The 13540-nt window shown below is 33.3% G+C and overlaps 1 protein-coding gene across 9 annotated transcripts in view; it reads right to left on the bottom strand.

The window, feature by feature from the left end:
• LOC101882457 (voltage-dependent calcium channel subunit alpha-2/delta-1) overlaps nt 1–13540 on the bottom strand; it is a 229543-nt gene that overhangs the window by 84441 nt on the left and 131562 nt on the right. For all 9 annotated transcript variants that reach the window (XM_073930291.1, XM_073930290.1, XM_073930287.1 and 6 more), the window contains 7 exons: nt 12927–13031; nt 10009–10087; nt 9772–9821; nt 9598–9681; nt 9427–9504; nt 3878–3952; nt 681–755 (listed from right to left, as the gene is read on the bottom strand). In XM_073930291.1, the coding sequence (XP_073786392.1) occupies nt 681–755; nt 3878–3952; nt 9427–9504; nt 9598–9681; nt 9772–9821; nt 10009–10087; nt 12927–13031 (546 nt within the window). The remainder of the gene's footprint in view (nt 1–680; nt 756–3877; nt 3953–9426; nt 9505–9597; nt 9682–9771; nt 9822–10008; nt 10088–12926; nt 13032–13540) is intronic.

The raw sequence follows: 13540 nt of genomic DNA, 5'->3' as shown, positions 1-13540 counted from the left end.
TTATGGTCACTTCAAATTAAAATACAACTCTTGCTATTAACGAACCATTCACTAAGACTTAAGGCTCAATTAACTCTTAATTTCTGCTTATTAATAATTAGTAGGCTAGCAATTGGGTTTAGGTATTGGGTCGGATTAGAGATGTTGTATAAGATCATGCTTTAGCTGTACACTAATAAAACGTTAAACTAGAGTTTCTTTCTTTTTTAAGTTGACTCAACACATAAGAAAAACAGTGGATAATAAAAATACTACTGGAACCAGAACTGCTGAAAAAGCGAATGGCCATTGATGTTTCAGAATAGTGAGATAGTCAATGGTTAGTTTGGGACTTAAATTTGTTTTGGTGCATCGTTCTCTGCGTGTATCAACATCCAAAAGCGCCCACATACACATAATGAGAGTAAGAATGAGCATAAATATGAAGCACATATACACAAACGAAAAAATGGAGGTGGGCATAAAGATAAGGAGAGAGAGAGAGATACTAGACACTGTAAAAAGCAATTAGTTACTTTACAGTGTAGATGTTAAACATCACCAATGTCAAACAAGACACAAATGCAAAAACATAAGACAAGTGTGTCACCTCAATCAACCTTAAAACCTCTCCCTATGTCATGAAAGTGCTGTGAGAGAGATCAGATTTGAGGAATGTGGGTGGAGAAATGCTTTGGTACCTTTGGCTGCAGGTTTGGATGGAGCAGCACGTAACCGTTGGGATCAATTGCGAAATAGTATCCATTAGGACCGATCTGAAATAAACAAACAAAAAGGAGAACAGTGAATGAGACCACCGTCAAACCCAAATCCCTGCTCAGACCAAATGGGCCTGGGTTTTCAGCGAAGCGGTGGTTAATCCCTGACTAGCGGGTTACTGTCTACCATCCCAGGAGGACGCAGAACCCGGCTGTCAATCAACCCCGAGCACTTAGCGTTAATCAAATGTGTCGGTTCATCTGGAAACATTCCTCCGAGCTTAACAGAAAATCACAACCATTTACAAATCAAATGTAAGTACAAACAGATGTAATGTACAAGGGCTTACGTCCTCTTAAGAGTGATCTTACTGTAAGAAGGCGAAACCGCAAGACGGCAGACCGCAGAACAATAGTGCATTTATCTTATGCGTGCCGTGTTATTCTTATTACGAGACTCAAAGAGTCTGCACAGAAAACATCTAACACATGAGTTTAGCTTTGTTCCCTTATAAACTGAATTATGTGGCGTTCAAGGAATAGATGAAAACTTGGTCGCCGTTTACGCACCCCCGCGTCATCCCAAAAGCAGATTTCCTTTCTTCTGTATTTTTTTTTCATGGTGTGAAAGTGAATGGAGCTATCAAGCCGAACACATGTAGTGTTAAAGTACCATACAATTAGTCTATGTGACTACACAAGTCGATATATAAGCTTTTGAAGCCATTCAATGTGCGCTGTCGTCTATGACATCAAACTGGTGCGACACATCTGACACTTTGTGTTTTATTCGACACTACTGTTCAAAAGATTGTGGTTGGGCAGATTTTTAAATGCTTTTTCAAAGAAGTCACTTATGTTCACACAAAGGCTGCGTTTATTTGACCAATAAGATATTAAGAACTGTGAAATGTTAGTACGATTCAAAAATAATTGGTTTCTATTTTAAGATATTTAAAATGTAATTTAGCCCTGTGACTCAAAGCTGATATATTTTGTGTATATACACAGTGTCTCAAACAAATTTAGCAAAATTAATTATGTCAGAATTTTGTCAAAATAACCCCAGCTTAAATTATATTTTGAAATGGTAAATAAAATTCCACCTCGCCTGATTCATTTCACCGCATTAGCTTCTTCTTGGCTCAGTACACTGAAAAGCCTAATAGGTTGACTGAACTAAAGTTTATTCGCCTTGCCGGTTTTGTAGACTATCCTTAAATTGTTCAGTTCACCAAACTTAGTGCTAAAACAAAAAATAAGTATCCATTTATTCACATTATTATGAATAATTATACCTGAAGCCATTTGTTTTCTGATTTTTAAAAAAAGACCTTGCACTTAAAAGGTTGCACATATTAGAATTTTACAGTCAAGACTACATTTGTGAAAATGTTTATGCATTTTCATGGTACATAAGTTAAATTAACTCATATTTTTAAGTGATAGGACCAAAATGCTGAATTTTAAGTTATGTTCAGTCAACTTTACTTAATGAAAGTCAACTTTAGGGTTTACAGTGTACCATGTCTTTCTGTCCATGACAGGGGTGATATTTTCCACAGTACAGGCTGTGCATGGATGACCACTCCCCACCACACGACATCCATCAATTTTCGCCAACAAGTAATCCAATCTAATCCAATCCAATCCAATCCAATCCAATCCAATCCAATCCAATCCAATCCCTTCTGTCAAGTTTTTAGTCAGAAATTCAAGAAGAAAATATGAAGCGCTGTAGCCTTTCAGTTCTCGTAAACCTTTGATCAAACTCTTATCTTTTTTTTTAAAACACCATTTTAATTTAAGCCTTACGCATATAAAAAATAGCTTGAATATAAAAATAAATATAAAAACTGTTGAAGTAAGAATTATTAGCCCTCATTTTGAGTTTTTATTTTTAATATTTACCAAATGATGAGCAAAGAAATTTTCACAGTATGTCTGAAAATATTTTTTCTTCTGGAGAAAGTCTTGTTTGTTTTATTTCAGCTAAAATAAAACCAGTTATTAATTTTTTTAAAAACCATTTTAAGGACAAAATTATTAGCCTCTTTAGGCGATATATTTTTTCGATAGTCTACAGAACAAACCATCATTATACAATAACTTCGCTTTTTTACCCTAACCTGCCCAGTTAACCTAATTAACCTAGTTAAGGCTTTAAATGTCAGTTTAAGCTGTATAGAAGTGTCTTGAAAAATATCAAGTAAAATATTATTTACTGTCAATATGGGAAAGATAAAATAAATCAGTTATTAGAAATAGTTTGTTAAAACTATTATGCTTAGAAATGTGCTGAAAAAAAATCTTCTCTCCATTAAACAGAAATTGAAAAAAAAAAAAAAAAAAAAAAACGGGGCTAATTTTTCAGAGGGGCTAATAATTTTGACATTAACTGTATATAAAGCTAATATAACTAAATATTTATTTTTTCGTGATTCTTTGAGGATAAAAAGCAGTATTTAAAATGATATTTCTGTGGTAAATAAAATAAAAAAAATATATGTAAATGAACAAACTGAAACTGATGACATTTTAGAATACTTTTCTGTATTGTTTTTTTTTTCACATTTACATATGTTAAATGAAAATACACCTATTTAACCTTTTTTACAATATGTAAAATAAGTCTCTGATGTCTCTAGAGTTTATATGTGAAGAACTCAGAACATCAAAACAAATATTTTACGAAAATAACTGAAACTCCCTTTTAAGCTGTGATCCTAATTGTGCCATTTTGTTGACTGTTGCTTTAAATTCAAATGAGATGGGGCTCTTCTCAAAACAGGGCGGAGCAACAAACACCAATGTGTCAGATTTAAAACTCTAATGGGAAATGGCTGTTTCTCAATCAGGACTGTGTATGAGTGAGAAACTAATGGGTGGGGCTTTCTCCTTCCAAAGACATGTAAATCAAAGGGAGAATGTCAATCAAAGTTTCTGTAGACTGTTTTTATGAAGTTTTATTATAAAAATATATATATATATATATATAATTTATTTATTAATTTTTTTTATGCTTACAGGCTGGCTATATAATCACAGACTGTTACCACATAACAGTGTTTAAACCCCATTTTTGCATAATATTTCCCATTTAATAACTTTTGTCCCATATAAAACAGGGAAATTTGGGCCTTGAATGACTTGAGGGTGAATAAACAAAGACAACTCACCGTGAAGCGAGGGGTCAGTCTTTTGATATCATCGAGAGACACATCCACTCCCATCACTCCTAAAATCAACTGGTTCTAATGTTAAAAAGAGATTAAAAAAAAGAGATTAAAAACATGACATTTACAGACATAAGGCAATAACCAAGAAATCTGTATCTAAATTTCACAACAACATGCAAACTGTTGCAACTGTGCAAAACAACTTGTACGAAATTGTGTAGAGAATCACGTCTAAAAAACCTCAGCGCGCGTCATCTGTACTGGAAATGGATATATTAAGTCTTATCAAAAAACCAGTGACGCAGTCGGTGAGCGGAAAATAATGACAACTTTCAAAGGGTCATTCAGTTCAGTTGATCAACAACATACAAATTCTCAATGACCTGCCAAACTGGAAAAGTTGAGGATAAGATATTTATTTTCCATATCTGTTTCTATCGTAGTCTTCCTGCGAAGTTCGCTGTCCGCATGGTTAGCACATTAAAGAGATAATGAGGTTTACATGTTTGCGTCAGTAGTAGTTTTATCCCCATTAAACGTGACAAAAATAGCAATTTTTTTCCAAGAATCTGGCTATGAATAGAGTATTGGGTCTGTTAATGACACATCTGGTGTTCTGCTCTGTCTTCATTCATGCTTTATTCCTGCTTCTGACGTTTGCGGCACAGCCTGACACACTGTTCTCGATTTGTTATATAGATTCAAAGGAAGAACAGTTTATAAACAGATCCTTTTTTTCACAACCCAAATTTTACAGATAAAGATACAGAAGCTACCCTGTTTAACACTGGAACTACCAGATTACTACAATTACTTGAATGAATATAGGAGGTAATTCTGACAAGAGCTGCATAATAATGGGAAAAGCAGACATTGCCATGTTTTATTTTTCTGCGATTATATACTGCGATCAGGGGCGATTTTAGGAATTTCATTTTAAGGTGGCTCAGCTCCTTATAAGGTTAAAATAGATGCATACTGTATATAAAGCCTAATATTACATTTATATGTATTAATTTATTAGTAATACTCTTAAAAATGTTTGTTTGATATGGGTTGTATGCTAGTATTGCACTGTATTACAAAGACAAGCACAGCCATTTGAGTTCTGAATAAGCCAAATAAACTCAACCCACCTTTTTACTGTAGTAAAAACAACTTTCTATATTCGAGTGCATCATTTGTTTCCTATTAAATAAGTAAACTGACACTTTTCTAATCAAATGACACACATATCAACATATATTTTAAAACTTACAGGCTACTTCACATATTTCATGATAATAAATAAGTATTTTTTAATACTAGACAACACTTGATGTTTCTATCTCTGTCAGTGACTCAGTGACAGTTATAAGGTGTACATTCTCTAAGTGCTTCTGTCACTGTGTTTTATCCTTTCTGTGCAAGACTGCATGGTATAGTTAATGCCACATGAACTGTAAAGTGTTTTATATTGGTAGCTCATTTTGAAATAAAATTAGCGAAATGTTCGTTAGGAGTTACATTTTTCACTGGAGGAATCCTGTTATTGGGATACAGGTGATACAAGGTTATCTATATCAAAGAACTGCAGATATGCAGATATTATAACAATTTATCAATAAACACAAACCATGTTCTCTGGCTGTCTTTGGCTGTGGTTAGCTGATCTGATAAAAAAAACAAAGGAGGGGGAGGAGCCAAGTTTTGCCGCTGTTTTCTAATCAAATTTAAAGGACACTGAGGCCATATTTTAGTGTACAGTTTATGAGCTACTCGCTAAAGTTTTAGGGGGGCTTAGTAGAAATATAGCTACAGCCCCCCTATAGCCTAGCAATGCCCATGACTGCAATATTGAGCATAATTTTACTAAATGCCTCTATTTGGAAAGAATTTGTCATTTTAGATTGATTGAGATCATTTTGTAGGCCTGTACAGTACATCTGCATCAAATATCATAACCCAATCACAGCATTGCTAAATACAGTAGCATAGATACAACCGGAAATTAACAGTGCTTTACAGCTTTCTGAGAGTCTAGAAGTATTCAGGTACATAATCAGAATAATCAAATGTAAAATATAACACTGTTTAGACTTCATTAATCTTTCTTTAAGTTATAAACATTATAAACTGTTGTGCCCGAATGCTTAAAACTGGCTTGGAAGGTGACGCATTCAAAGACCTTCAAAATATATGCAAATGATCAAATGTTTGGTCAATTTGTGGAGTCACAATAAATCATGCTTCTTTTTTTTTTTTTTTACTCTGGCCCCTGGTCAGCTATAATCCTGACTCCACATTTCAGATTCTGCAATGTGTCTATTGCAAATGATCACAATGCAATACAGATGCAAAACAATTCTGATCATCGCAAATTGAATTTTTGTCACATGATTTTACATCCAAAGCTTTAACTGAGAATTAAAATTAAGCTTTGAATGTCTGTTGTTACATTTTATGAAGTCATTCTCCTAAAATACATTGCTTATTATTGTGTACAGGTACTAGACTGAAGGAGCATAACTTTGTATGGCAAGCAAGAGAACAACGTTTTTGCTCAGCAGCAAAATTGTTGTTGTTAAATATTTAAAGTACATTCATTCATTTTCTTTTCAGCTTAGTCCCTTTATTAATCAGAGGTCGCCACAGCGGAATGAACCGCCAACTTTTCCAGCATATTTTTTATGCAGCGATTGCTCTCCCAGCCGCAACACCCATACACTCTTGCATTCACACACATACACTACGGCCAATTTAGCTTAATCAATTCACCTATAGCGCATGTCTTTGAACTGTGGGGGAAACTGGAGAACCCGGAAGGGTGCCAGGCCTCGAACCAGCAACCTTCTTGCTGTGAGGTGATTGTGCTACCCACTGTGCCAGAGTGACGCCATCTGCGTCTATTGTGAAGTGAATTTCACATGCAAATTTGATGAGCAAATGAAGTAAACTTAAATTGTTGACACGTCTTTTTACGACGAATATCGTCATTTATTCGCCAAAGACACGTCTGGTGTGAATACAGCATGAAGATAAAACATTCTTAAAATCAAAGATTTGGAGAGACCAGCTTTACTATATATGGCTGAAAGGTTCTTACTGAACAACCTGCTGTCAGTCATTAAAAATGGCTCACCCTCTTTCAAACCCAAGGAAACCTGGTACATTCAGCTGCCATTTAAATAGTGTTTGTCGGGTAATTAAAGGTACACTGAATGAATTTTGCTAAATAATGCTGATATTAGAAAGCTCCACTTTCCTGGCTAAATTCTCTTCATCTGCCCTTACTCACTATGGCCTCCCAATCATCCCCATCCACCAAATTGGCTCTAAACACTGTCTCTCCACTTCACCAATAGCTAGTGTGTGGTGAGCGCACTGGCGCCGTTGTCCTGTGACTGCCATTGCATCATCCAAGTGGATGCTGCTCACTGATGGCAGTGTAGAGAAACCCACCCCTCATGATTGTGAAGTGCTTTGAGTGTATGGCCATACATGCTAAATGCACTTTATAAATACACATTACATTACACAATCCTTATAAGACAAGCCCGTTACAGCTGATTGGCTGCAAGTGTGGGCTCAATCCAACACTATGCGCTTGTTAAGTCTGATGTTATGTGATGCAGATTCCAGGTCCAATCGCTCTATCAGACTATGGTAGTAATAAAAGTTCACAGAATACTTTCGAATGATCACTGCAATTTATCCATGCCTACTGTAATATCAGATGGCCAGAAATAATTTTTGTTTAAGTAAATTGTTAAAATATTGATGTCTGTGATACAGTATGCCCAGAGATTGCAGTACACACCATGGTTTTGTAAAAGATTCACTTTAATGTGTCATAAGACTAAAAAGTATAGGTGGGCATAGATTAATTTTTTTTAATCTAGATTTTTCTAGAATAATCTCGGATTTAATCTAGATTAAAAAGGGCTCATTTGAATTCTGCTGAAGGCATTCAGAATATTTGTGCTACCCAAATAATAAGTCTTTGAGATCTGGTTTCTCAAGCCAGGTGGCGCATTAGACCAGGGGCTCATCTCCTGTTTCCAAAATGCATCACAAACTGCTTGAGAAACAGTTCTACTATGATAACTGGTGATGAAAATATATGATATTCAAAAAGATGTACTTGTGTTTATTCAGTTAAACATGAATTTTGAACTGTAGGCCTATATAAGCTCCAAACAGCGATTTTTGATCACCTTAATCTGACTAAAGTCACAACTAAACTAGACAAAAATGGAATTAAGACGTGGAGTATGCATATATTAGTGGCATTACTGAAGCAAACACCGCAATCAAACTATTACCGTCAAGTTGGATTTTTCGCCATACAGTATTTTCCAAAAAGACACACACACACACACACATATAGCAAAATGCGGACGTTTTTTTCCTTTCCATTCGCCGTGCAACATTAAATTCCATAACGCTCTCATCAGTCGTTACTCCTTATTTGTGTCTAATACCCCAGTTTGTCACGACGACATGAATGAAATGTTCATGAGTTAAAGTGAAACTGTCGAACTGCAGTTTAAGTCAGGCATCTTGCTGATTTGATTCAGAAGGGCACTTTTTTGTCAGACGGCTCACCGGTCAGGTATACATCCGCACTAAAATATCAAGGTGAAATTTATTATAGCTTGCGTATAATAGACCCAGCTCCCAACCCAACTTTGATAATAGATTAACGGCAATATTTTTTTTTATCACGTGATAAGACTTTAACACCGATAACGGCCCACCACTACTATAAAGTTTTCATAAATAATTATTTTCTCAATTCAAACAAGTAGCAGCTTGGACCAGGAAACACAATTTTACAAGCAGATAGATTGAATTATTGCTTAGTGCACCCACGATATTCACCACTACAGTAGGTGCAGAAGAGGACCTGAAAGTGTTCCCTTAATTTGATCAGTGTTCTTTTTCAAATGTCTGATTTATTTGTTATATACTGTGCTTCAGAACTCATTAAATAAGTTTTAAAAGCTGCTCTTTTACTCATGTTAGGACATCTTCAAACAGGATTCAAGCAGTGACCTCTAAACTTTACTCTGTTCTCTAATTTTGATTTTGAAAGTATATATAAACTTAAAATCCTGTCCAGTTTGGTCACTCATTTTACTCTGAAGCAAATATAATATTTTGCATTCATTAGGTTCTCTTTTAAGTTCAAAACAATAAGAACTAATAATAATAATAAACAATTAGTCAGTTTTTTCTCTTCGCTTTTGTCAATTGGTGAAGTTTGTTCCGTGCCACTGTCACCACTGGCTTGCTTGTTTTGGGACTTGTGGAGCTGCACATGGTTAGATTTGCTCTTCTGTGTTTTGTCTTTCAGCAGTGACATTTATTTTAGACTGAACTGAACTAAACTCAACTCAACTCAACTTCACCTGTGAAAACTGGACAGAAGTAGTTTCAATTTACACTAGAACTTCATCTATGTTAGGGTGTTTTGAGACAGTCTACATTGTAAAAGCACTATGTAGATAAAGATGAATTGAAATGAGTTAGTGAGTGTTTTTAATTCAGCCGAATGCAGGACTGACCTGGCTCCGGGATCTGGCCTCTGTGGATTTGGTCTTGTTGAACACTGGCAGTGTACCTGTAATGACCAGGCCCAGCTCCTGAGGTCAGAAAGAACACAGAAAACAACCAAACATGTGATTTCTAATAACCTCCACAGATTATATCATAATGTTGGCTGAAAAAGGCTGTACCAGAGCGTCCAGGTAAACATTGGTCCATTGCACTTGTTTGGCATCTGCAAGGACCATCGGCCTGCCCAAAACATCTAGATATTCCTAAACAACAGTGAACACAATCAAATGTAGGTCATCCTTCACAGTTTCCTAAACAAGAGCAAACAAACCACATCTGAAACACTTACAAACCTGTGTGTTTATGCGGATGGCTCCAATGGAAGGGATTTCGTAGAAGTATCCTTGAAAACATTTAAGATTTGTTATTTGTTGTTGTGTGTGTGTGTGTGTGTGTGTGTGTGTGTGTGTGTGTGTGTGTGTTTAGCAGCAATCCAGTACTAGATCTACTAAAGCGGCTGTAGGATAAGAAGTTTACTTCTGAGCTTTTGCCACTAGGAGGTGAACACAGATTGAGCAAATGAAACGTACCTTTATTTTGACAGGCCATCCACTTTATTGGCCCAGTGTCATAGTTGTGTTGACCCACCGAGAATGTAAACACACGCACCTGCAATTAAAGGATACAATCTGATAAATGCTGGATAATCATTGTCCCACACGGATTTCTGCAGATTTCCCCAGATTTTTAGCCTATCATTGAGTCTATTTATTTACTTGGGTAAATGTGTGTAAGTTTATATTTATTCAGTTTTTCAATTAATTTCAGAAATATTATTGACTAATATGAAAGTGAAATGTAGAAATATTATATGAGAGTTTTGCTTTGTTTACCAAACAAGTGGATTTAATTGGATTTGCTTTGTAAACATTAAATAAACGTTTAAAAATTATTATTTTTCATGTTATGTATTAAGTTTTTAGTCACGATACTACCAAAATAATTCCGCATAAATCTGCAGATTTTTTACAAAATTCTCAGCAGAAATAGCAAAAAATTTCTGCAGATTCTTTCTGGCCCTAGTCATAACCCAACAGAGATTTTTTTTTTATTCCAATTCAACCTAAATGACAATTTTTAACCCAAAAGTTTAATTTAATCATATTTGACCCAATGTTGAGTTATTGCAACAAAGAATTTACACATTTAGGGTATTGTTAATATTAAACGCCAATAAGATCAAAAACAAAATAAATGTAAAATAAATGTACAATAAAATTATAAATAATAATAATATTATTATTATTAATAATAATAATAATAATAAAACAATTAATTGCATTATTATTAAATTAACTGATTGATTTTTATAATTTGAAAATATCTGAACTAAACTGACATAAACCAAAATTAAACCCTATATGAAACCAAATTGGCGTAAACGGACAAAAATCATCTTTAAAATAGAATGAATATATTATTGGATATATACACTAATATTTATTACAAAAATACAATGTATATATCATACCTGCCTATTGTTTATGTGTTTATTAATCCAGGAATAAATAAATAAATATTTAATTTCATTTTTTAATTTGAAGTGAATTATAGCTAAGATGTATATTTGTGACCTCAAAATGTTGTTAATCATATATTATTGAAATTGTTGCCATAAATACACAGAAACCAACATTAACTTAAAACGAGCACTGCATATATGGCAAGCCGTTTTGACATTTAATTTATAACTCATACTAGTATCTATTTTTATGTTACTAGTGCTTATTTTTTAGATAATAGTATCTTTTCCATTGAGTATTACTTATTCATTAGATACTAGTGCCTATTCTTTAGATGCTAGTGCTCTTTTAAAACATTCCAGTGCTTACTCATAAAACTAGTTTTTTTTTTGTTTTTTTTTAGATACTAGTACTCATTGATTAGTTACTAGTACCTATTAAATAGATACTAGGACTTATGCATTAGATACTAGTACTTATTCATTAGATACTAATTCTTATTAAATAGATACTAGTTCTTATTTAATAGATGCTACTACTATTTTTATGTACTAGCAGTTAATCATTAGATACTAGTATCTATTAATTACATACTATGTCCTAATTAATAGATAATAGTACTCTAAACATTAGATACTAGTACCTATTTAATAGATATAGCGCTTATTAATTAAATATGAGTACTTGCTAAATAGATACTTATGAAATAGATACAACTTATATAAAAGATATTAGTACACTTTTATTAAACACAAGCACTTGTTTAAAATGTTACTAGTATTTTTGTTTTACGTTTTCATTTGTACAAGTCACAATAAGACGAGTAAAAAAGCAGACCTGACTAGTAAAATAAGAATTGTTACTAGTAATAATTATAAAAGATACTAGTATCTAATAAATAAATACTACCAATGAATAACTATTAGTATCTAGTTAATAGTTACTAGTATCTAATGAATTAGTACCAGTTTATATTTAATAAGTATTAGCATCTAATAAAAAGATACTACTATCTTATGAATAAGTACTAGTACCTAACGAATAAGTATTAGTATCTAATACATAAGTACTAGCATCTGTTAATTAGGTAATATTTACAAGTACATAATGAATAACTACATACATATTATCATGTACTAGTTCCAGCTGGAATACATACTAGTCAAAACTCAATAGTTGACATCTCAATGACAGATCCCAATGGACAAATTAAAAACTTGTTACTAATAACAACAGAATAGTTACTGGTCACTATTGGAATAAGGACTAGTATGTAATAAATAAAAATTAGTATCTATTTAATGAATACTAATGAATAAGTAGTACCTATTAAATAATTAATAAGTACTAGTGTCTACATAAGTAATAGCATCTATTTGATAGGTACTAGTATCTAATGAATGAGTACTAGTAATAAATAAGAACTAGTATATAATGAAAAAGTACTAGTATTTAATACATAAGTACTAGTATATACTGAATAAGTACTAGTATCTATTTTATATGTACTAGCATCTAACAAATGAGTACTTAATGGAAAAGATACCTATATCTAAAAAAATAAGTATAAGTAACATGAAAATAGACACTAGAACAGGGTATAGATTAAACATCAACATGGCTTGCTATAATGCATTTGCTACATGATCCTACAAGAAGTAATCCTTAAGATGTTCTTAAAAATACTTGTTCACTGTTAGTTTGTTTTGTTCATATGTAAGCGAGTATACCTACTGTAGCTTAGTTAATGCTTACTATTAACTGTTTTACCATCACTCTAAACATAAAAACACAGAATACATAAACTCATATAGATTTAGAATAAGCACAAAGTGAGTAAATTAAGTTTTCATATTAGTGTGAACTCAGCCTTTAACAATAGCTAAGACAAAAAAATATGGAAGTACTAGAGGATTTCTTATTGTTAGTAAACATCAAACCATGTTTCAACATATTAGATGTTTCATAGCGAACTTGACACACACCTTCCTGTCAATGTTGTGTCTGCTGAAGATCTCCTCCGCTCTCTCCTCTCCTCCATCAGTAAACAACATTATGATCTTGTTGCAGTTTGCTCTGGAAATGTTTGGCTTAAATACACACAAATGCATATGCAGTTACACATAATGAACGGCAGAGGTCAGTATAACACAACAAAACTACTGATAAAATCGAGCAAGCTCTTAATGAATAAATATCGCTAAAAGGAGATTTTAGTGTTTCAGTCTTAGAGGAGATTAGCACCTTAACTGTGAATTAGGGACATAATTATCCCCCTAAGTCTGTTTATGATCTAATATACAACTTACTATACAGTACAATAACCTAATGGTTATCCGGTCAGACATTTTTTCCAACGTGACTGACAGTCGCGCTATTACTGTAGCCTGTTTTTTTTTTATTTGGCCTTTCATGTATGTTATATCCTGTCAGTCAAACCATCTTTATAATGAATTAAACCACTAACACTGGTTTACATTTTTAAATACTATTCTCCATTCAAATTTCGTTTCATTCTCTGGGTCTTTATTTATTTATTAATTTTTTTTTTTTTTTTTTTGGAAATAACAAATAACTTTCCATCATGCCTAGTACTCTC

This window comes from Danio rerio, chromosome 18 (assembly GCF_049306965.1).
Source record: "Danio rerio strain Tuebingen ecotype United States chromosome 18, GRCz12tu, whole genome shotgun sequence".
In the NCBI taxonomy this organism is placed as follows: domain Eukaryota; kingdom Metazoa; phylum Chordata; class Actinopteri; order Cypriniformes; family Danionidae; genus Danio; species Danio rerio.
This window is presented reverse-complemented; position numbering and strand designations above follow the sequence as displayed.